This window comes from Pseudophryne corroboree, chromosome 1, assembly GCF_028390025.1.
Source record: "Pseudophryne corroboree isolate aPseCor3 chromosome 1, aPseCor3.hap2, whole genome shotgun sequence".
Taxonomy (NCBI): domain Eukaryota; kingdom Metazoa; phylum Chordata; class Amphibia; order Anura; family Myobatrachidae; genus Pseudophryne; species Pseudophryne corroboree.
The window spans coordinates 938,081,278-938,106,988 of NC_086444.1; the positions used below are offsets into that span (position 1 = coordinate 938,081,278).

Here is a 25,711-nt window from a genome sequence, read left to right on the forward strand (position 1 = left end):
GATTGGCTGGTACTTTATCTCCATCCAAGGCTTAATAAATAGGGGCCTAACTCCGGAGCTCAGTGGTTGAAGCAAAGTCAGTTTCTTTCGTGGTGAGCAAATGTCTGTCGGCTCTCTATTTTCCATTAATGAATTTATATAATCCGAACCCCACAAAATGAAATCATTATCTCATTTACATCATCCTGTCCTATGAAATGAAATGAGTGCTAAACTTGTTGTGCTCGGCTGTCTAATTTGTACTTAGCAATACTGTCAATCTATTCAACTTTTCTTGTTGGCCACCATTTTGCTTCCTAAATCCACATTCTTTCCGATAAAACAAACTAGCGCACATCTATTTATGTCACATCACAAAACAGCTGCTATTTTATACTTTTGTACAATAGTTTGTAAATGGGTAAACTGCATTGGTATGCCGACATTGAATGTTTAACAACAATCAGAACACTATACTCATGTATGTATTTGTTGTTTAAAGTGCTAGTAAAATATGTTAACAAATATAACAAGTTTTCCAAGATAAAGATATAACTCTTATATTGTAATAAAAATATTTTTTCAAGTTACAAATGTTACAGCGCTATGTGAAAAAATAAGAATTTACTTACCGATAATTCTATTTCTCGTAGTCCGTAGTGGATGCTGGGAACTCCGAAAGGACCATGGGGAATAGCGGCTCCGCAGGAGACTGGGCACAAAAGTAAAAGCTTTAGGACTAGCTGGTGTGCACTGGCTCCTCCCCCTATGACCCTCCTCCAAGCCTCAGTTAGGATACTGTGCCCGGACGAGCGTACACAATAAGGAAGGATTTTGAATCCCGGGTAAGACTCATACCAGCCACACCAATCACACCGTACAACTTGTGATCTGAACCCAGTTAACAGCATGATAACAGAAGGAGCCTCTGAAAAGATGGCTCACAACAATAATAACCCGATTTTTGTAACTATGTACAAGTATTGCAGACAATCCGCACTTGGGATGGGCGCCCAGCATCCACTACGGACTACGAGAAATAGAATTATCGGTAAGTAAATTCTTATTTTCTCTGACGTCCTAGTGGATGCTGGGAACTCCGAAAGGACCATGGGGATTATACCAAAGCTCCCAAACGGGCGGGAGAGTGCGGATGACTCTGCAGCACCGAATGAAAGAACTCCAGGTCCTCCTCAGCCAGGGTATCAAATTTGTAGAATTTAGCAAACGTGTTTGCCCCTGACCAAGTAGCTGCTCGGCAAAGTTGTAAAGCCGAGACCCCTCGGGCAGCCGCCCAAGATGAGCCCACTTTCCTTGTGGAATGGGCTTTTACAGATTTTGGCTGTGGCAGGCCTGCCACAGAATGTGCAAGCTGAATTGTACTACAAATCCAACGAGCAATAGTCTGCTTAGAAGCAGGAGCACCCAGCTTGTTGGGTGCATACAGGATAAACAGCGAGTCAGATTTTCTGACTCCAGTCGTCTGGAAACATATATTTTCAGGGCCCTGACTACGTCCAGCAACTTGGAATCCTCCAAGTCCCTAGTAGCCGCAGGTACCACAATAGGCTGGTTTAAGTGAAACGCTGAAACCACCTTAGGGAGAAATTGAGGACGAGTCCTCAATTCTGCCCTGTCCGTATGAAAAATTAGGTAAGGGCTTTTATAGGATAAAGCCGCCAATTCTGAGACACGCCTGGCTGAAGCCAGGGCTAACAGCATTACCACTTTCCATGTGAGATATTTTAAGTCCACAGTGGTGAGTGGTTCAAACCAATGTGATTTTAGGAACCCCAAAACTACTTTGAGATCCCAAGGTGCCACTGGAGGCACAAAAGGAGGCTGTATATGCAGTACCCCCTTGACAAACGTCTGAACTTCAGGGACTGAAGCTAGTTCTTTCTGGAAGAAAATCGACAGGGCCGAAATTTGAACCTTAATGGACCCTAATTTTAGGCCCATAGACAGTCCTGTTTGCAGGAAATGCAGGAAACGACCCAGTTGAAATTCCTCTGTAGGGGCCTTCCTGGCCTCACACCACGCAACATATTTACGCCAAATACGGTGATATTGTTGCACAGTTACATCCTTCCTGGCTTTGATCAGGGTAGGGATGACTTCATCCGGAATGCCTTTTTCCTTCAGGATCCGGCGTTCAACCTCCATGCCGTCAAACGCAGCCGCGGTAAGTCTTGGAACAGACAGGGTCCCTGCTGGAGCAGGTCCTTTCTTAGAGGTAGAGGCCACCGGTCCTCTGTGAGCATCTCTTGAAGTTCCGGGTACCAAGTCCTTCTTGGCCAATCCGGAGCCACGAGTATAGATCTTACTCCTCTCCTTCTTATGATTCTCAGTACCTTGGGTATGAGAGGAAGAGGAGGGAACACATACACTGACTGGTACACCCACGGTGTTACCAGAGCGTCCACAGCTATTGCCTGAGGGTCCCTTGACCTGGCGCAATATCTGTCTAGTTTTTTGTTGAGGCGGGACGCTTCCTAACGGTACACAATCATGTGGAAGACTTCTGGGTGAAGTCCCCACTCCCCCGGGTGGAGGTCGTGTCTGCTGAGGAAGTCTGCTTCCCAGTTGTCCACTTCCGGAATGAACACTGCTGACAGTGCTATCACATGATTTTCCGCCCAGCGAAGAATCCTTGCAACTTCCGTCATTGCCCTCCTGCTTCTTGTGCCGCCCTGTATGTTTACGTGGGCGACTGCCGTGATGTTGTCCGACTGGATCAACACCGGCTGACCCTGAAGCAGAGGCCTTGCTTGACTTAGGGCATTGTAAATGGCCCTTAGTTCCAGGATATTTATGTGAAATGACGTTTCCATGCTTGACCACAAGCCCTGGAAATTTCTTCCCTGTGTGACTGCTCCCCAGCCTCTCAGGCTGGCATCCGTGGTCACCAGGACCCAGTCCTGAATGCCGAATCTGCGGCCCTCTAGAAGATGAGCACTCTGCAACCACCACAGGAGAGACACCCTTGTCCTTGGAGACAGGGTTATCCGCTGATGCATCTGAAGATGGGATCCAGACCATTTGTCCAGCAGATCCCACTGAAAAGTTCTTGCGTGGAATCTGCCGAATGGAATCGCTTCGTAAGAAGCCACCATTTTTCCCAGGACCCTTGTGCATTGATGCACTGACACTTGGCCTGGTTTTAGGAGGTTCCTGACTAGCTCGGATAACTCCCTGGCTTTCTCCTCCGGGAGAAACACCTTTTTCTGGACTGTGTCCAGAATCATCCCTAGGAACAGCAGACGTGTCGTCGGAATCAGCTGCGATTTTGGAATATTTAGAATCCACCCGTGCTGTCGTAGTACTACTTGAGATAGTGCTACTCCGACCTCTAACTGTTCCCTGGACCTTGCCCTTATCAGGAGATCGTCCAAGTAAGGGATAATTAAGACGCCTTTTCTTCGAAGAAGAATCATCATTTCGGCCATTACCTTGGTAAAGACCCGGGGTGCCGTGGACAATCCAAACGGCAGCGTCTGAAACTGATAATGACAGTTCTGTACCACAAACCTGAGGTACCCTTGGTGAGAAGGGCAAATTGGGACATGGAGGTAAGCATCCTTGATGTCCAGAGACACCATATAGTCCCCTTCTTCCAGGTTCGCTATCACTGCTCTGAGTGACTCCATCTTGAATTTGAACCTTTGTATGTAAGTGTTCAAGGATTTCAGATTTAAAATAGGTCTCACCGAGCCGTCCGGCTTCGGTACCACAAACAGCGTGGAATAATACCCCTTTCCCTGTTGTAGGAGGGGTACCTTGATTATCACCTGCTGGGAATACAGCTTGTGAATGGCTTCCAATACCGCCTCCCTGTCGGAGGGAGACGTTGGTAAAGCAGACTTCAGGAACCGGCGAGGGGGAGACGTCTCGAATTCCAATTTGTACCCCTGAGATACTACCTGCAGGATCCAGGGGTCCACTTGCGAGTGAGCCCACTGCGCGCTGAAATTCTTGAGACGGGCCCCCACCGTGCCTGAGTCCGCTTGTAAGGCCCCAGCGTCATGCTGAGGACTTTGCAGAAGCGGGGGAGGGCTTCTGTTCCTGGGAAGAGGCTGCCTGCTGCAGTCTTTTTCCCCTTCCTCTGCCCCGGGGCAGATATGAGTGGCCTTTTGCCCGCTTGCCCTTATGGGGACGAAAGGACTGAGCCTGAAAAGACGGTGTCTTTTTCTGCTGAGAGGTGACCTGGGGTAAAAAGGTGGATTTCCCAGCCGTTGCCGTGGCCACCAGGTCCGATAGACCGACCCCAAATAACTCCTCCCCTTTATACGGCAATACTTCCATATGCCGTTTGGAATCCGCATCACCTGACCACTGTCGCGTCCATAACCCTCTTCTGGCAGAAATGGACAGCGCACTTACTCTTGATGCCAGAGTGCAAATATCCCTCTGTGCATCTCGCATATATAGAAATGCATTCTTTAAATGCTCTATAGTCAATAATATACTGTCCCTGTCCAGGGTATCAATATTTTCAGTCAGGGAATCCGACCAAGCCACCCCAGCACTGCACATCCAGGCTGAGGCGATTGCTGGTCGCAGTATAATACCAGTATGTGTGTATATACTTTTAAGGATATTTTCCAGCTTCCTATCAGCTGGTTCCTTGAGGGCGGCCGTATCAGGAGACGGTAACGCCACTTGTTTTGATAAGCGTGTGAGCGCCTTATCTACCCTAGGGGGTGTTTCCCAACGCGCCCTAACCTCTGGCGGGAAAGGGTATAATGCCAATAATTTTTTTAGAAATTAGCAGTTTTTTATCTGGGGAAACCCACGCTTCATCACACACCTCATTTAATTCATCTGATTCAGGAAAAACTACGGGTAGTTTTTTCACACCCCACATAATACCCTTTTTTGTGGTACTTGTAGTATCAGAAATGTTCAAAACCTCCTTCATTGCCGTGATCATGTAACGTGTGGCACTACTGGAAAATACGTTTGTTTCCTCACCGTCGACACTGGAGTCAGTGTCCGTGTCTGGGTCTGTGTCGACCATCTGAGGTAACGGGCGCTTTAGAGCCCCCGACGGTGTTTGAGACGCCTGTACAGGTAATAACTGATTTGCCGGCTGTCTCATGTCGTCAACAGTCTTTTGTAAAGTGCTGACGCTATCACGTAATTCCTTCCATAAGACCATCCAGTCAGGTGTCGACTCCCTAGGGGGTGACATCACTATTACAGGCAATTGCTCCGCCTCCATACCATTTTCCTCCTCATGCATGTCGACACAACGTACCGACACACAGCACACACACAGGGAATGCTCTGATAGAGGACAGGACCCCACTAGCCCTTTGGGGAGACAGAGGGAGAGTTTGCCAGCACACACCAGAGCGCTATATATATATACAGGGATAACCTTATATAAGTGTTTTTCCCCTTATATAGCTGCTGTATTGATTTATCTGCCAAATTAGTGCCCCCCCTCTCTTGTTTTACCCTGTTTCTGTAGTGCAGGACTGCAGGGGAGAGTCAGGGAGCTTCCCTCCAACGGAGCTGTGAGGGAAAATGGCACCAGTGTGCTGAGGAGATAGGCTCCGCCCCTTTCTCGGCGGCCTTTCTCCCGCTTTTTTAAGGAAAAACTGGCAGGGGTTAAATGCATCCATATAGCCCGGGAGCTATATGTGATGTATTTTTTGCCATCTAAGGTATTTTTATTGCGTCTCAGGGCGCCCCCCCCCCCCAGTGCCCTGCACCCTCAGTGACCGGAGTGTGAAGTGTGCTGAGAGCAATGGCGCACAGCTGCGGTGCTGTGCGCTACCTTATTGAAGACAGGACGTCTTCTGCCGCCGATTTTCCGGACCTCTTCTGCTCTTCTGGCTCTGTAAGGGGGACGGCGGCGCGGCTCTGGGACCCATCCATGGCTGGGCCTGTGATCGTCCCTCTGGAGCTAATGTCCAGTAGCCTAAGAAGCCCAATCCACTCTGCACGCAGGTGAGTTCGCTTCTTCTCCCCTTAGTCCCTCGATGCAGTGAGCCTGTTGCCAGCAGGACTCACTGAAAATAAAAAACCTAATTTAAACTTTTACTCTAAGCAGCTCAGGAGAGCCACCTAGATTGCACCCTTCTCGTTCGGGCACAAAAATCTAACTGAGGCTTGGAGGAGGGTCATAGGGGGAGGAGCCAGTGCACACCAGCTAGTCCTAAAGCTTTTACTTTTGTGCCCAGTCTCCTGCGGAGCCGCTATTCCCCATGGTCCTTTCGGAGTTCCCAGCATCCACTAGGACGTCAGAGAAACTGGTGGTCTACTACACTATAACCTCCTACCATTTGCAATAATCACATGAAGCCAAGTATATTCAACATAAGCCTTATGAAATAAAAATAAACAAAAAAAAGCACAAAAAGACAAGAATTATTTTCATTCAATCAAATGCTCCAGATCAAAGTTGCTACAAATAAAAAGAAAAGGTGTTGACCATAGCACCGATTCTAGCTATCGTTTCTCTATTGCATTCTGAGAAATAACTAGAATCTGATTGGTTGCTTATGGGCAACATCACCACTTTAGAAGCTGTTAGCGGTGGCCTGGATGCAGAGAGCAGCAGACGTGCTTCATATGGGCTCCTGCTGTTGAAAGATTAAACATCTAAATACACAGTTCTTTCCTACACCTGCCACTGCATAAAAAGAACCTAAGCCCCTTATATCTCTCATAGTACACCCCTGTTAGAACCGCAGAATCGGGGAGCACCTTTTGGAGCTCCTGCGGATTGCGGCCTACAGACGCCTCTTAGACCGGGACCTCAGTTTCAGCATAGATCCAGAAGGCCTTCCGGGACCGAGGGGTCTGGAGTGACACCACCGCAAAATCTACAACTGCAGCCTGGAGGGGACCCCCCTGTTAGGGACAGAGTGAGTTGCGGAGCCGGCGGGTGCCCTTTCGCCCGTGCGGGTTGCAGCCTACCTGCCAGGGGGAAGCCGGAGGCCAGATCTGTGTGGTGCCTGTTCCGGAGGTGACGCGGCGGGGGGCCTTCGCGGGGACTGTGCCGTATCCCACCCTGGGCGGCTCTGCTGCCACCGCTGATCCTGCTGCACTGCCAGACGCCCGGACGCTGCCTCTGACCGCCGCTGACTGTCGTGCCGGAGCGGGGGAGCGGGTCCGCGATCGCGCCGCCTGACCCTCCTGTGGTGACCGCCGGTGCCCGCTGCAAGCGCGGAACCTAGCCCGCGGCAGACGGAGACCTTGGGGCCCTGAAAATACTTGCAGCTGATACCACCAATGAATCAGGAGAGCTCAGAATACCAGAGCTCCTGAGGCCTATGACGAGAGACAGGCGGCGCCATTTTGTTTCCTGGCACAGTGCCCACAGGAGAAGCACATTCTCTCTGATTCTCTTCTCCCCCGTGCCCTCCATCAACCCTGAAGTGGATCCGGAGGGCGATCTGACCAGCTGAGGCCTCCTGTGTCCCTGCACGGAGGGCGGCGCTAGCTCCGGCGGAGGCGCCCGGAGCTCGGACTGCGGACCCGCTGGCCGGAGGGAGCCGGGATCGAGGTCGGGCGACGGGGTAAGTCAAGAGTATATCTCCCCCTGCGCCCCTTGCCCTGCGAACCGATCCCTGGTGCTGCGGCCTACTCCGTGAGCCGGAGCCGGGACCTCAAGTTTGACGCCGGCCCGCCCGCAAGCCCCAGACCCGACCTACCCACGTTGGGATCCCCCACAGGCACCGGAAAGGCCCTTCCCTCCTGCTCTCCACACAACATACCACCCCCAAGCTAGCTCTGCCATAGCTGGTTGCTGGGGACTCCCCAGAGAAGCACTGCAGCTGCCCTCCGTCCCCTCTCAGCTATCATCCCCATAGGGGTCAGACGTGCTGCTGGCCTCCGGCCCTGCAAAAGACCCGGCCTACCTCTGCATTGGGGCTCATCGCAGCTTATTCCGGACCCTGCCGGTGGACTCCCCTCCCGCTACTGGCTGCAGATCTCCCTCACCGCTGAGTGGTGCTGCCCCGGTCACTGGCTGGTCCGTGCCCGGAGCGCGCCTCCGCGATTCCTGGTCGGTGGAGACCCTACGTGAGTCCCCCTCTCAACCCCGGATATCTACCCTCCGGGCCCTCCACGGGTCACCCCCATGAACCGGACACAGATAACTACAATATAATGCACCCATAATGCTCTCGACCTGCCTTCCCCGGTCCTGAGTCTCACCGCTGGAGCGCCGCCCCCAGCATCTCCCCTGCTGTCTATCCCCCCCTCCCTACTCCCACGATGACCAGAGGTAATAAAAAATCCCAGGGGTCCGATCTTACACCATTCCTAACCAAAAAAAACACCCCGGCCATGAACAAGTCTGATACTCCCGGGCCCTCCCAGGCCCCTTCCGAATCAGAAGCCGAGGAAGACGATCATACGCCCCTTACCCGCAGAGACTTCCTCTCCCTCCTTAAGGAGATGCGGGATATCAAATCCTCAGTCCAAGCTCTACACTCCCTCAAATCAGATATCGCTGACATCGGCTCCAGAACTGACCAACTCGAAAGAAGGGTCGAGGAGGTGGTAACGTTCCAGCAAACGGTTGAAACCGACCTTCACCAAATCCGCCAAGATGTCGCCCACCTTAAGGAGGAGCATGAAGATCAAGACAACAGAGCAAGGAGAAATAATTTGCGGATCCGGGGTATCCCCGAGGAGGTCGAGCCTACTCATCTTGAGCTCTACCTCAAACGCCTCTTTGCACACCTACCGCCTGACACCCCTGAGGAACATCTCCTCCTGGACCGGGCCCACAGGGCCCTGCGGCCCCGCTCCCAGGACTCCTCCCAGCCCAGAGATGTCATCCTCCGACTACATTACTTCACGGCAAAGGAAGCCGTCATGAGGGAGGCCCGACGATTAGGATCTGTGACTTTCCAAAACACCCCGCTTCAAATTTTTCAGGACTTATCCCCGCTCACTCTAGCTAAACGTAGGGACTTTAAACCCATTACCTCCCTACTCTCCCGCCACAACGTGAAGTACCGCTGGGGTTTCCCTTTCCGGATCCTCGTATGGCACCAAGGGAAACTTCTCACAGCCAAAGATCAATCAGAGGCCCAAACGCTCCTCTCCAGGCTGGGCATCTCCACCCCTGACCAAGATGCTCACCCGCCGCGCTTCCCGCCACGGTCACAACAGGACACACCCCAATCTCCTCGCTCAGAATGGATCACGGTCCCATCTTCCGCGACCTCCCAAGCTCCACCTCCAGTTACCTGAGAACTTTCATCCCTCTACACAACCGCATTTCACACAAAAATGGGGCGACCACCCCTGGTCGCACTCTCCCAATAGAAATCTTACGCTATTTCAGGTTCTCCGTAACCTGATCTCTTGTTTCCTCAGTTGTTGTTTTACAAATGCTTTATTGTTGCCCCCTGTTGAAACGTTTCAATGTTGCGAATCTTAATGCCTAACTGCCTAAAATTACAAATGTCTCTGTCCTGAAGTGATTCCATGCTATCCTCTGAGTTAAGTCCTTCCATCCTTCCCCCCCCCCCTCTCCTTTTCCTAGCCCCATGGGGCTGGCGCTCCAGCTGTCTTCTCTTCCTGTCCTCTCTCTAGCTTTCTCCCTCAGGCTCCCCCCGGGGGAGGCTTGCCTACGATTATTTCCCGAGCGGCTCGTGATCCACGAACTGGGCCCCATGCCGCGCCCCCACAGGGCCACGCGCCCTACCGCTGACCTAGGTGCTCACCCGACGCCTAGTACTCCCTCCCATTGTCAGCTCTACCGGTCCTGGCCTCCAATGCCAGATGACCAACTACCTTCCCACCCCTTCCGGTCTCCTCTCCCCCCCCTCCCTACGTGGACCACACTCTTTCCCACCTCATATACCTCCAATCTATCTCCCCCCCCCCCTTCCTACATCTCTAAACATTTCCGCTCTTTTCAATCTGCCTACTTCGCTGTTGTTTCCCCATGGGTCTCCGGGTTCTTTCTCATAATGTGAAGGGTCTGAATAGCCCTCAAAAGAGAGGTAAACTGTTTGCCTCCCTTAAACACCACAGAGGCGACCTGATCTTCCTACAGGAAACTCACTTTCTACACGACTCCCATCCTACCCTCCATTGCAAACCATTCCCTGTCTCCTTTCACGCCTGCGATCACTCAGCCAAAAAACGTGGAGTAGCGATCCTATTTGCCCGTCACCTCACCTTCGAACTCTTAGACTCCCATATCGACAAAGACGGTCGATTCCTTGTCCTGGTGGGGAAACTTAATAATAAATTATGCACCCTGGTCAACGTCTACGCCCCCAACCAACGACAGGAACGATTCTTCACAAGGCTGGATACTCTCCTCACACGAGTCCGACGGGGCGACCTCATACTTGCAGGGGACTTTAACTCCGTCCTCAACCCACAGCTAGATCGTTCTACCGCCTCCCCTGCCCCTTCCCCGTCGGACTCCCTCCGCTCTAGATCCCTCCTCCGTCTCATGCGCTCTCAACTCCTCTATGACTCTTGGAGAATAAAAGATCCCTCTGCCCGCGATTACACCTTCTACTCCGCCCCACATAACTCCTACTCCCGAATTGATATGATCCTGCTCAGCCATGATCTGGCCTTGAATCTCCGGGATGCCCATATTCACCCACTAATTTGGTCCGACCACGCCCCCATATCCTGCGATCTGACAGGCTTGGTTTCTCGCCCTCGCCCCATGACATGGCGTCTCAACGATTCCCTCCTACACAACCCTGAGATAAACTCTCACCTCCAAAACATGATCTCTGATTACTTCGCCTTAAATGACCATCCCGACATCTCTAGGTCCACCCTCTGGCTAGCACACAAGGCTGTCCTTCGGGGGCACCTCATTAGCCTTGCCTCAAAAGCCAAAAAGCAAACCCTCTCCCAATACAATAGACTCTCCATTAAACTCCACGCACTCGAGACCCTACACAAGGCGTCTTCCGACCCGACGGTCTTGTCCGAACTTCGCACCATTAAGGCGGAACTTGATCTCCTTCTCACTACACGGGTGGCCAAGCGTCTTAAGTGGCTTCGCCAGACCTTTTATGAGAAGGGCGACAAGGCGGACAAGATTCTGGCGGCACGACTCCGCTCTACGAGAGCCACAACCAACATTGTCACTATCAGGAACTCTCTCAACCAACTTGTTCAAGACCCCATAGCCATTAGAGCCGCTTTTCAATCCTACTATACTGATTTATACAACCTCCCGCCTCCCCCACCGGGTGCTCCCTCCCAACCCCACGCTGACCTCATTTCCCACTTTCTCTCTGCTTCCAAACTACCCAGACTACCCCAGGACGCATTGGACTCCCTCAACAGGGAGATCACGGTGGAGGAGGTCGCCCAGTCTATCCTCATGCAAAAAACTGGCAAATCCCCGGGCCCGGACGGGTTTACGGCTCTATACTACAAAAAATTCTCTGCCCTTCTCTCCCCACATCTGCACTCTCTCTTTAATGGGGTTGTCCAGGGCGACCTCTTTCCCCCTGAGATGCTAGAGGCCAGAATAGTGGTGATTCCCAAAGAAGGCAAAGATCCCCTTAACTGTGCCAGCTACCGCCCCATATCCCTCCTGAACCTAGACCTTAAAATTTTTGCCAAGATCCTGGCCACCCGTCTTAACCCATACCTCCCTTCCCTAGTTCACTACGATCAAGTAGGATTTATCCCGGGCCGCCAGGCAAGGGACAACACTAGGCGTGCTATTGACCTCATACATATCTCGAACTCCAGGAAAGCCCCCACTATCATACTCTCCTTAGACGCCGAAAAAGCATTTGACCGAATCTCCTGGGATTTCTTGAGACCCGCCCTAGAGGCCTATGGCCTATCTGGCGGCTTTCTCACAAGCATCCTGGCATTATACTCCACTCCCACTGCCACCGTCCTTATCAATGGTATCCCATCCGCCCCACTTAGTATTGCCAACGGCACACGTCAGGGCTGCCCTCTCTCCCCTCTAATATTTGCCCTCATTATAGAACCACTTGCTTCTCAAATTAGAGCACACCCGGACATACACGGTATACAGGTGGGCCCCACAAATCCCAAAATTTCTCTCTTTGCAGACGACATCCTACTCTCCCTGTCCCAGCCCCTCATCTCACTCCCAAATCTATTCTCGCTACTACAAGCCTACAGTCTTATATCAGGATATAAAATCAACTATTCCAAATCTGAGGCCATGATGCTTCATACCCCCCAGCATGAGGCCGAGTCCCTCCGTACCAACTTCAATTTTAAATGGCAACCCACGAAGATCAAATACCTAGGGATATACCTAACCCCTCGATACGACTGCCTCTTCCGAGAAAACTTTCCACCCCTCCTTACCAAAACACTAGCTGACTTGACCTCTTGGAACAGTCTTTTCATCTCGTGGCTGGGCAGGATCATAGCGGTTAAAATGACCATTCTCCCCAAATGGCTCTACCTTTTCCAGACCCTTCCCGTGGCAGTCCCGACCACCTTCCTCCGCACTATCCAACGAGCCCTCACACGCTTTATTTGGAACCACAGACCTCCCCGCATAGCCGCCAATACTCTGAAAAGACCAACCTCCGCGGGTGGCAGAGGCCTTCCCGACGTCAAACTATACTACCTTGCTTCCCACCTATCCCACATTGTCACCTCATACGCTCCTCCAGGATCGGTGTCCTGGCTGGACATCGAAGCAGCCTTCATGGGCATGCCAGACCTGTCCCCCCTATGGGGCCTCTCCCCCACCTCTCGATCCCCAGCCTCTAAGCATCTCCCTACCACCAAATTCAATCTCAAAACATGGGACGCTCTCTCTCTGAATTGGGGTCTCACTACCATACCCTCACCCTTGACCCCCATCTGGCAAAACCCCAAGTTTCCCTCCGGACTCTCAGTTACGAGATCCCGAATGTGGACTACACTGGGCCTTAAATTGTCCCTGCCCGACCTCCAGCGGAAAACTCCCTCACAACCACTTAACCCCTTCCAATACCTACAAATACGCCACTTTCTGGCCTCCTTCCCCTCTACCGCCTTACTCCGCGCCCTTACTCCCTTTGAATCCCTATGCGTCAACTCCCATTCCTCCAAAGGTATAATCTCCCAACTCTACTCTCTCCTACTAGACTCCTCCCTCCCTTCTTCCCGGCCCCATGAACTCGCGTGGGAACAAGACCTCGGACCTCCTCCAGAAACAGAGGACTGGGAGGACATGAGGCTGGGGATCGCTAAAAGCTCCATTGCCACTGCCTTTAAGGAAACGGCCTACAAAATCTACTACCGCTGGTACTACACCCCCGACCGACTTAACAAAATTTTCCCGTCCTCCTCCCCATCCTGTTGGAGAAACTGCGGAGCTAGAGGCACTATGCTCCACATATGGTGGACCTGCCCAGTAATTGTGCCCTTCTGGGACTTGGTCTACTCCCTCCTTAACTCACTTCTAGACCCTCCTGTCCGGAAAGACCCCTGGACCTCCCTGCTATGTTATCCCCCCCCACTCCTCAATAAATTCTCCCAAAAGCTAACCTCACATATTTTAGCAGCAGCAAAATCATTGATTGCCCTCAACTGGAAGAACCCCTCCCCACCTTCCCTACTCTCCCTTAAAGCTAAAATTTGGCACATCGCCTCAATGGAAAAGATCACATACTATCTCCACGACCGGGGCCACGTCTTCGAGCAGGTTTGGGCTCCTTGGCTCGCCGCCGAACGCAGAAACTAGTCTCCCCTCCTTTAGAACATCCCCCTCCCCCCCAGGGACCCATGGGCCCCTACCGCTCTTTCCCTCCGACAATTCTCTCTAACCCCCCCCCCCCCCCGCTCTAACTTCCCTTCTTCCTTGCTGCTCTCTTCGTCCACACCCCCTTTCTGAATCTCCTCCCCCCTCTTAATCTGACTTTACTTGTTCTCATGGTATACATCATGTATAGACACAAATGTGGTCCTCCCCCCTCCCCCCCCAAACCCCATGTTTGAACTTGATTGTCTCTCCCTCATTGATTAATCTTGTTATATGCTTGAAAAATGTGGTCTACCCCGGACACTGGCTATGTTGGCCGCCTGTCCCATGTATTTTCAGTATGATCTCTGTACCTATCTGACCACGCATAAATAAAGTATTTCAAAAAAAAAAAAAGAAGCTGTTAGCAAATCTACCCCCAGGTCTACCAGCAGAAAATGTAACCATAACACTGATTACATCATAGCTTTGTTATTCATTAGATGCAAGTCCATTTACTGTGCATAAAAATATATATATATTTCCTTGCTTTTAATTAGTCATGCAAATCATACTTCTTCTTGTGCCCCCTTGTACAAGTGTGTTAGAGGCATCACTTGTAAGTTGACTACAGTAAGGGCTTTTGACTTACTATTTTATGTACCATTAAGATAGTTTTTTTTAGAAAGCATATCCCATACGCATGATGCAATTGTCTAAGTGACGAGAGTCATATCTTTGCGATATGCATTTCTATATGCTAGATTACAGGTTATAGGTATTTTAAGATATGTGCATCCTAAAATAAACAGATACAGCTGCAATTTTGTGGCCATGTTTTTATACAGATTTTTGGCCAAGAGACATCTCTAAATCAGACAAAATACTGGTCAAAGACAAAACCTGTGATTTAGATCTCCTCAGTTGTATAATGTCCACACATACCTGAATTGGGAGAGCAGCACAAACAAAAAAAAAAAAAAAAAACTCACATCTAGATTGCAGTGTAAAAATAAAGCTGTCCAGCACTGGTGGGCCCAGTGGCAAACGCAGGATTACTAGAGGCGGGTTTCCAAATGCAAACCACAAACTCCCACTCTGCAGAACACTGGAGCAAGTCTGGGAGTCTGGGGAGCGGTAGAAGAGCCTAGTACTGACCCTGGACGTTAATGAACACAATGGTCTTTTTATACACGGGATACTGTATTCAGTATTAATATTTAATGCTATAGATGGTCTATAGTTTAAGCTGTAGCACACATATTTAACTAATATAAATATGTTAAGTGGTCAGGAAAAGGTTTATTATACCATCATAAATAAATACATACACATACATAATAGAATCAGTACTGCACTTTCTAAGCACACATTCTTTCACCTCATGGTAAGGCTCCTATCTCTTCTTACTGGCAGCTACTCTCGTGCACTGATTGAGATCCACACACACAGCAAACTTGGCAGAAGAAGCTGCTACCACTGGGCATGTGCAGCAGCTCTGCTCTGTCCCTTAAACTGCATGATGTAGCAGCAGCTCGAGTAATCATATTATATACTGTTGCTATTGTCATAATTTGAGCCACTTGCTAAGAAGAGAGGGGGCCCGGAAACCCATCCTGCGTTTGCCTATGGCCACATGCAAAAGCAGCTAGTATGCAAATAAATAAATATGTCTGATATGCTCCCCTTGCATTGTAATTTGGTTTGTTTCAGGTGCATTTGTTGTTTTGCTCCCAACTCAGAATCGGCCTCATCATCTCTGCAATCTATATACATATAACATTTGCAAAGTTCTTTAACTTAGGTTAACAGGTTAGCAATCTCTGTGCTCCTACCTGACCGTGGCCTGGGAGAGCTCCATAAGCCATTTGTTGATTCAGGAGTCCCTTCTGCTTCATGATAAGCAGGCGTTTCTGTTCCTCTGTCAAATGGCTCATCTGGGGCGGAAGTGCAGGTTGTTGCTGCTGCTGTTGTATGTATGGTAACATAGTAGTTTTGTTTTGATTAGCAATTGGTGGAGTCAATCTTTGACTCATATCAACATTAAAGTGTGTCAGTGGTTTAGTATTACCATAATGTAGCATATTCTGTGTTTTGCTGATGGAGTTTGAATTCAAATTATTTGACTGCTGGCTTATCATGTTCAAGTGGCTTTGAGGGAGGTAGTTGTTCATTGTGGTTTTCGGTGGATTATTTGCCATTGGAGGTACAATAGGGTTTTGGTTGTTGAATGTTTGAGGATACATCATTGGGCTATTTGGCTTCTCAGCAACAAAGGCTCCACCATATGGGCTAGATGGAGGTCCCACAGGTGACCAGTTGGACGGCTGGTTTGTATGTTGCTGTTTCTGATGAATGAGTTTTGCTCGTTGTTGTTGTTGCACTGCCATTTGTTTAAGCTGCTCAGCTGGGGACAAGTCAGCACTTGGGAGGTTCACAGATCCACTCCCTGCACTAGAAGGGGGGGTCATGACATAGCCATTTCCAGGTCTTGTAGAGCTCTGGCCAGGAGTATGAGGTGGATTAGGTGTTTGTGGCGATTGGACAACACAACTTGCTGGTGAGCCCGCAAGCATTAAAGTAGATGGAGCACTGGATACTGAGTGTATGCTGGACACAGAGGATACATTAGAAAAAGAAGGACCAGATGAAGAAGGACGTACTTGAGGAGAGCCCATGGACACATGTGGGAAAGGAGAGTGAGATGGATCACTCTTGACACTGGCACTTTCTTGAGGAAGGGGTGTTTGGGTTGTAGGCCTGGAGAAATCTAACTCCTTTTTCTCCTCGAAGTTCTCATTAAATAAATCCTCAATGTCATCTTCAGGAACAGTGTTTGCAAATTCATCAATTAACTCTTGCCACTCCTGATCGTTCAAATTTATGTCCGAAAAAAGTTTGTTTTGGTTGGAAAGGGAAGTATCAGACGTGTCTATTACTGAAGAATCATCTAGTGGTTCTTGCTTCATTTCCTTGTTTAGGATATTAAAGCTCTCCTCCAGTTCACTGGAACCATTTACTGCTAGTTTGACATCCTGCTGTCCGCCATTCTTATTTATGTCTTCAAGTCCACCAGAATGAGTTACACTGCTCAGAACTGGTAGGTGTGGCTTGATATCAAGCTGGTGAAGAGGTGACACTGAAGGCAGTGGCATGCTTGACAAATTGTTAAGTGTGTCCATGCCTGGTATTTCTTTCCTCCGCCGTTTAGCAGATGGAGAAAACCTTTCGTCACAGATACCATTTTGCTGTTCTCCGTTGAGTGGTGACCGCGCACCTTCTAATTTTTTCTGCACGGCTTCTTGGAGCTGTGGAGAAAAGACAGAGTATGGTTGATATAGGTTTGATAATTTTCTCGCTGCTACCTGTGCACTTATTTTCACAAATATATGCAGAATGAGTACAACTCAACATTAGTATATCATATCCACACTTTGAGAGAGAGAAAAAAGTACCAGTTATCCTTTCCCAACTGTAAGTGGTGAACAAATACATTGAAATACAACTAAGCTGTACAAGGTTCTTGCCAATAAAAGTTGGTAGACTGAAACTTATTACTTTTGTATCGGAGGACCTTCAGCTTGGGAGATACATGCAATAAGACATGTAGCAAACACCTGAAGTTGATTGGAACAAATAAAACAAAAATAACTTTGATGAAAGTGAAACACCATTTTACAGCCAAATAGCTGTAGCATGTCTCCACCAACATAGACATGCAACAAGATAATGAACCCTGACGTTTTTTTTAATGGCACATGAAAGAATGTCTCAGCCTACTAAATACACAAACAGCAGCAGAAATAAAGCACATCTATGACATTTATCTTAGTCATACTTGTTTAGTGTTTGAAGTGTTTTCAAGACACTCCTTTGGCTTCCTCAAATCAAAGACTTATCCTGGCTTAGACCATAGTGCCATCACAGACACTCCAGCGGATACAGGGAGGCATGTTCAATCAGCACAACTGACACTTTCTCTTGTCAGGGCCTGTTACACCCAAGTATTAAGGGACCTGAGGAAGGTGAGGCTTCTTGCCGATGCAGATCAAAGGAAGGATAGATCCACAGTGCTGAGATCACATACCTGCCCGCAGTAACTATGGACAGTACATGAGTTTAGGATAAGTTCACAACTTGCAATACAGTATCAGTGTGTTTAGGTTGACTGACTTCTGACTAAAATTGGCCCTAATGTGTGCCTGTGGTTGGTAGGTGGTTAGAACTCAGCGCTTATACATATTATTTACAGGACTCTATGCATATATTAGTAACACAATGTACAGTTGTAAACAGGACTGTTTTACTTTCTCATATTACTAGCATGTGTAATAAAGCGTGAAACTTAATTTTCCCTCCTATCTCAAGGAACTGCTGTAAAACTGTATGCATATTACAATGTGATATATTTCACCTTAAAGAGATAACATCCTGGCAAAAATGAACAATCTAATACTTTAAACACAGAAAAAAAAGAACACCTTTTAGAAATAAAATGTCTGATAAACTGAAGAGGTTGAAATGAAGCGTTATATTTATAAATGCAGCATCCTTTGCATAAACACAAGAAGGGGTACTCGAGGTTTTATGTGCCTAGAGGAAAATATCTGCTCTAAACCACCAGCAGCAATTCATTCCTCCAAAGAGATTAAGTCAAGGTGCTGTTGTTATGGTAACAGTCTTTGCCTATCATGATCTGTCTTCACTGGGCTCAGATAACCTATTCACTGCCAGTACCACCTACAATGCATGAACACAAGACTCCCAGCAGTACTAACGCAGGTTGAGGATGTGCTCTGTAAAAATGAAGTGCTGGGAGTTTTATTCCAAAGCAACGTTTTCAGTCATTGTCTCCTTTTAATAGTTGTTTTCTATACAGAATTAAAGGCTGTGACTTTATGTTAATGCAGTTAATAAAAAATTTGGACTGTGGATAAATGGGTGCTTTAGTTACACGTGGTCAACACTCTCTTCACCAATCCAATGAAAATCATGGCAAGTGATTCCTATGACAACTAGGGAGGTCGGTACATGTTGGAAGATTTATCAAGTTCGTTTGTTATGGCCTTATGGGATTTTATTGTCATTTTTTTTATATTTTTTTGTTAGCCATGCCTACGTAAGCTAAGTAATAAGCACACAAATATTCCTATCTAGCATCTGATTAATGATGTAAGCACTTAATAAGGGCCAGAACTTCCCGTGGCTTGTAGGCCATTTTAAACTGGTCGCTATATTTCATTGATTGACCAAGACAAGAGACCCTTGTAAACAGAAGGAAAATCCAAGCAACGGGCATGGTAAGTGATTGGAAATGAGTCATGGTTAATCAAGTAAAATGCGGAACACAACTGAAACACTGCTGGAACATGTGGTGGCTCACAGTGCCTGCTCCCCCTGGCTAGTGTAGGCCTAGAAGAGTAGGCTTGTTTGTTCACCAGAAGCAGATGAGGTGTTGGCATTGGTGGCAAGAGGGAGGGCCTTATGTAGAAGGTTTACTTGCTTGCTTGCACCAGGCAGTGTGGTTAGGGTTCACCTGCAGTATAACGTCGATGACCTGTTAATACAGGTGGGAGTGGAGGTTAAGGGCTTGCCTCTCCTGTATGATCTTTTTGATCTCTCACTACTTACCATTCTGTCACACACACTACAGTATCTGCATATACAGTAATAGTTCCTGAGACTCACTATTTTTAACTGTCAACAGAGGAAGTTCTTACATTAAAGCTTCCCGGAAATGTCAAGCACGCTTCCATTTTTTCATCCCACCTGCTACCTATTCCTGTGCTGCGCTTTCACCTGAAATGCACAAACCCTTTCATGCATTTACTGCAGGGGCAGGACTCATTGTCAGTGTGCATACCAGAATTTAGAGGATTCCCTGGTGAAACCAGACCAGCCCCCCCGAAGCCCATTCTGCTTAAAATGTTGTTATTCTTACGTATTAAATGAATTACTATTATGAAACATATATTTTTGTACATGAACTGTATGTACATCCTTGTGTTTGTGTTGTTTGACAAATACAATAATACTGCATATTTCGCTGAGATTGTGACATTTACCCAGCTATAAAGCTCTTCAGGAAAAAAATGTTAATTGCACTTTATTTGGAAGATGGTTTAATAGACATGTTGTATATGTATCACAACAAATATCAGTGACGAATAGTTACATAACAACAGATTGTGTATCCCTTCTCATGCTAGCATAGAATAGTTGCTGAACGTAACTATTTGTACAGCTTACATGCAGGAACAGGTTTATAGTCTACATACTCCAGATGGTTACTATGAGAGGGGCAGAGGCGCAGAAGTTACACTCATCTTCGTCATCCTCAGATAACTTTTACAGTCACTTGCACAGTAACCATGTATCTGTTATTTCCAAGGATAATCCATGTTTTTATAGATTCGTCCTTAGAAATGCTGTCCCTGACAATGTCCTTGTTCTTTAATACTGAGTTGCATTTGCCTAGTTTTGTGTTGGTTGAATGTGTTAATATTTGTTGTGTTGTATATGCTAACAATTATTAAGTTTGTGTTGTAGTATTAGCCAATGTGCAGGCCCTCTTATTTTTGTGGATGCACTGTACACATGTATTTACATGCAGAATTTAAGCGTTATACTGAGACATTCTCCCTGAAAAGCTTTGTGCTCTCCAGCAAGTGCTAAGCCTATGGGGGAATTCAATAAGCCGCAGTAAATTTTCCTGTGGAATTTTTTTTTTTACTTTTCGCAATTTTTTTTGATCAATGTTTTTTGTTTGTTTTTTTGGGGGGGCGGGGCAATTCAATTAAGGCATATTTTTTTCATGGACAAATCTACCAGTTTCCATGCGGAAAAAAACCACTGGATCCAGAATAAGTTCCAAGATCCATGTGGTTTTTTTTTTATTTGCGATCATGGCCACGAAAATATGGCAATTATCATAGATTTTGTTTCTCCTGTCTCCGAGCAGTTGAAACAAAATCCCCGTTAGTGATGGATATTGTTATCAATTGAATCACCTCCCTTGGATCAAATGACTGCAGTAATTTACCGTGGCTAATTGAATTCCCCCTATGTTTGTTGTGTACATTTTGCAGATGAGCATGCAGATGTAATGGTATTGCACATGGGCAAACTTGGCATGCATTTTTTATACTATCTTAGTTGTACTTGAAATTACTTTTAGTTTAATAAAATATCAGATGTTTCTACCAAAGTATTTTACAATCTAAAGACTTCATAAACTATGCACTGCAAAGCATTTATGATTCCTTAATTCTGATTTTATTGCATGTTAATTTTATAGCTCAAACTCGTGTAGATACCACCAAAATTCATGTTGGTCATTGAAAAGGTTATAAAATCTCTGTATTATACATTCAAATTTAGAAAGTGCATTAAGTTAGTAAGCAGTGGCAAACTTTCATTCAAATGACGAATAAACAGTATAATTTACTATAATGTGATTATATTGTTTGATTGTTTCCTTCCTGCAATCTGAGAGCAGACATATTTTTTTTTATAAGAAATACTAAATGCATTTGACCATAACAAGGAAAATGTTGAGAAATAAGAAAAAGAGAGGGTATGCACTGTGGAATAGGAGACTTGGGGATATATTTACTAACGTGCTGATTTTAAACGGGAATAGTAAAATCAGGCTTGCTTTGCATTTATTGCTTCTGCTGTTATAAATCCAGCAGTCACAGCTGTCGATAATTGAAAAACCTGCTATTTAGTAAATAATTCCTTTCGTCTTGGATCAATGAAAACATGTAACATTGATGTCAATGAATATGATGGAGAGGGCTAAAGTTTAAAGTACAATATGTCCGTTACCTGGTGTGATACCAGCATCAGAGAGAGAGTAGCTCTGTTTAAGTGCACACACACAAACATACCAAGAGTTTATGGCTTGCCCTTGGCGTAATATGCACTCTATATTCGATCAATGGCATAATTAATAATAAGCATGCAGCAACTATAACCTTTGTTTCTGCTGTGCTTTCTAGTGACCCTTTTGGGTGTAGAGTCTAACAACCACCTAAGTAATCAACCTTGACTTGATCTCATTATGTACAGTGTTGCAACGGTTAAATATGGCTGAACTTCTATAAACACCAAGGGCTTTATTTACAAAATGGTGGCATTTGTCAGCGGCTGCAGTTAGTGTAAAGAGCTCGGACGTCGTGTATAAAGCCCCAAGTGGCACCATGTGCAGCAGATCAGTACTTTGTGGTCTACCTGTGACTATAAAGTCAGCCTACTCGTGGATTTGTGGCTGAAGACTTGTTTCATAGTGAGCAATCTCGGCTGACTCTTTTTTTACTGACAGGGCCTTGAGCTTTTGAGGTTTGTCTGTGGAATAAATTCTTGCTTGAATGTACAGAAATCATGCTCGTTTTCCATAGAGACCTTATACTTCTGTCTTCTAATAGAGCTATGGCTAGTGTAGGCCTACACTGCACTGTACAAACATGTTTGAGGCATGTGGAAGCACCTCAGAAAGCTTTTTTCCATCTTTGCATTGCCTCTTCTGCCACTCCTATGCGCTGTGCTGGAAATAAGATGAAGATGCCACTCAGTGCTTATCACGGATTTCACATTCAATTGTCAGATGATTGTCTGCTGACTTGTGGCAGCACTGCTAGCTCTCATCTGCTGTATACACCCTTCCATTAACTCTTACACTGCATTTTATCTCCTTTACCTAAAGTGTTCTTGAAGCCTTCAAAATGTCAATAAGGGAAATGTGCTGAAATTCCCAGAACAACTAAAGTATTTGCTATGTGTTATATATTATAAACCTTTTCTTTAAATAGCTCAGAACTCCTCTAAAGTAGAGTCACGTAATGAATGAAAAGGAGAAAGCAGACCAAACATATAATGATTAGCCTTGGTTATGTTTACATCTTTCAGAAAAAGACAAACTAAAAATTGACTGCACAAAACGGTATAAAAAGTGAGGGCCAAGAGGCCAACGCAAGGGCTGTATGCGGCCCACCAAGCCTTCACCTACAGCCCCAGCACCCTCCTGCTTTGCTGTCATATTTGTTTGGTAAAGTTTGTTTACTATGACTGCTGATAGATTACTATAGATTGGTATATCCTTATTTGATTATACGTATTGATTTAACTTATTACATAAAGAAAGGTACACACCAAACAGAAAAGAGGAACAATTCACAATTTTATATGTATGTTTTCTTCTAAAATCTGAAATGATCATCCAATTTCCTGCAAACACACCAAAAAAGTTAGCAACTGGGCAAAACCATGGCCCTCATTCCGAGTTGTTCGCTCGGTATTTTTCATCGCATCGCAGTGAAAATCCGCTTAGTACGCATGCGCAATGTTCGCACTGCGACTGCGCCAAGTAACTTTACTATGAAGAAAGTAATTTTACTCACGGCTTTTTCTTCGCTCCGGCGATCGTAATGTGATTGACAGGAAATGGGTGTTACTGGGCGGAAACACGGCGTTTCAGGGGCGTGTGGCTGAAAACGCTACCGTTTCCAGAAAAAACGCAGGAGTGGCCGGGGAAACGGTGGGAGTGCCTGGGCGAACGCTGGGTGTGTTTGTGACGTCAACCAGGAACGACAAGCACTGAACTGATCGCACAGGCAGAGTAAGTCTGGAGCTACTCTGAAACTGCTAAGTAGTTAGTAATCGCAATATTGCGAATACATCGGTCGCAATTTTAAGAAGCTAAGATTCACTCCCAGTAGGTGGCGGCTTAGCGTGTGTAACTCTGCTAAATTCGCCTTGCGACCGATCAACTCGGAATGAGGGCCCATGTGTACTGCAGGTGGGGCAGATGTAACATGTGCAGAGAGATTTAGATTTCGGTGGGTTATATTGTTTCTGTGCAGGGTAAATACTGACTGCTATATTTTTACACTGCAATTTAGATTTCAGTTTGAACACAACCCACCCAAATCTAATCTCTCTGCACGTTACATCTGCCCCACCTGTAGTGCAACATGGTTTTGCAGAGTTGCTGACTTTTTTGGTTTGCTAACCAACCTGAATAAAGCCCTATGTACTGAATGTATTTGTGGCACAATATCGGCTCACTGGTAATGGTGAATGCCGCACAACACTCTTAATGTTGGGAGACGATCCAACTGGTTTGTGAACAACCATCGGTGATGTGTACAACTACAAACTATGCAATAATCTGACCTACCAGATGAGAATTGTACCTAGATTAAGGGAAATGTACAGCCCTTTCGAAAGTTAAAGGGCTGCCCATGAGATCCCAGAAATAGGTCAGGTTGCTTATCACTGTGTTAAAACCACTGCAGTCATATCCAGTAGTCATTGCACTCAAAGGGCTAAATGCATCATCGCTTGGAGAGTGATACAATAGAGAAAGAAAAAGCACCAGCCACTCAGCTGCTAACTGCTATGTCACAGTCCCTGTTTGATAAATGGCAGTTAGGAGCTGGTTGGCTGGTAGTTTATCACTTTCCAAGCGATGATGCATTTAGCCCAAACTGTCATACTGACATATCATATACATAGAAACAAACGGATCTGAATACTTCCAAAACAATCACATGATAGTTTTACATATTAGTTTATTCACAATGGCAATGTGGTAAAAGTAAAATGAAACGGATGCCTGTCTATAAAATACAAAGCTTTTAAAGCACGGATGTCCAGAGACGTAAATAAATTGTAATAAACATTGGACGATACAGCATGGTAAAATATATAGATAGAGCTGGCTTTGCTGCAACATTTATATTACTTTTCCCCAATTACAGTGAATACGATCGCACAAAGAAAATGAATAATGGGGGAATTACTGACCTCTGGTTCTTTTGCACACTGGAATGATACATATAGATAGGCAAGAGTGAATTTCCGCCATTGGGGGATTGCAGACCCTTATCACCTTATCTCATACAAGCATATCTGGTAATGGCAACCTGCCTCTCAGAACAAGTAGCCAAATTGTTTTGAGTGTGGCATACTTGCCTACTTTTTAAAATTCCCCATGGGAGATCCTAGAGAGATAGTCCAAGGGGAAGGGGGGACGGGGGACCATGAAATGTCAACATTTAAGGATGTCAACATATCATGTGAGCTTCCTGCTCCCAACAGCTGCTGCGGCATCTTCTGAGTCCAGACAGTCATGTGACTTCTGGTGTTTGGGTTCGTATTTCTCCACTATCCCTAAACCCAACCCCTTCCTCTATAATGCATAGCACTAACTCCCCCTCCTTGCAACATAACCGTAACCTGTTACATAGTCAGTGAGGTTGAAAAGAGGCAAAATGCCCATCGGGTTCAACCTGTATTCTGCATTAATCTGTTCATTTTATAATGTGCATGCTGAAGTAATGGTTTAGTACCGATTTACAGCAATGATTCCTACCACTCCCAGATAATTTTAATGTCAATGTGCCAAATGCTAAAGCCCTGGATACGTTTTCCTGTTAGAAATTTGTCCAATCCGTTTTTAAATGCATTTACAGAGTCTACCATTACTACATCCTCCGGCAGTTAATTCCAAATCTTTATTCCCTTTACGGAGAAGAACCCTTTCCTACGTTGCGTATGGAAGTTTCTCTCTTCTAGCCTCAGTGAGTGCCCACGCGTCCTATACAGAGTTCATTTAAAACACAAATCCGTTGCTAGCTCCGTGTAATGTACCTTTACATATTTGAAGATATTAATAATGTCTCCTCTTAGTCTCCTCTTTTCTAGTGAATACATATTTAATTTAGTAAGCCTCTCCTCATATTCCAGTGTCTCTAACCCTTTAATCAATTTAGTAGCTAGTCTTTGACCCCGTTTAATGCACGCAAGCACTTTACTTGCCTTTTTTGCTGCAGTTTGGCATTGTGTACTGTTACTAAGCCTATTATCTATGAGCACCCCCAAATCTTTTTCCACCATAGTTACCCCTAGATTTTCTCCATCTAGAGTGTAAGTTGCAAGTGTGTTTTTTGTCCCAAAATGCATAACTTTGAATTTTTCTATGTTGAACCTCATTTTCCATTTAGACGCCCAGAATTCCAGTTTAACTAAGTCATTCTGTAGAGACTC

General features: G+C 46.4%; 1 protein-coding gene across 1 annotated transcript in view; it reads right to left on the bottom strand.

Annotated features, from left to right (window-relative positions):
• MAML3 (mastermind like transcriptional coactivator 3) overlaps positions 1-25,711 on the bottom strand; it is a 586,223-nt gene that overhangs the window by 256,427 nt on the left and 304,085 nt on the right. The window contains exon 2 of the mRNA XM_063920374.1: positions 15,496-16,968. Coding sequence (XP_063776444.1) covers positions 15,496-16,968 — 1,473 coding nt within the window. The remainder of the gene's footprint in view (positions 1-15,495; positions 16,969-25,711) is intronic.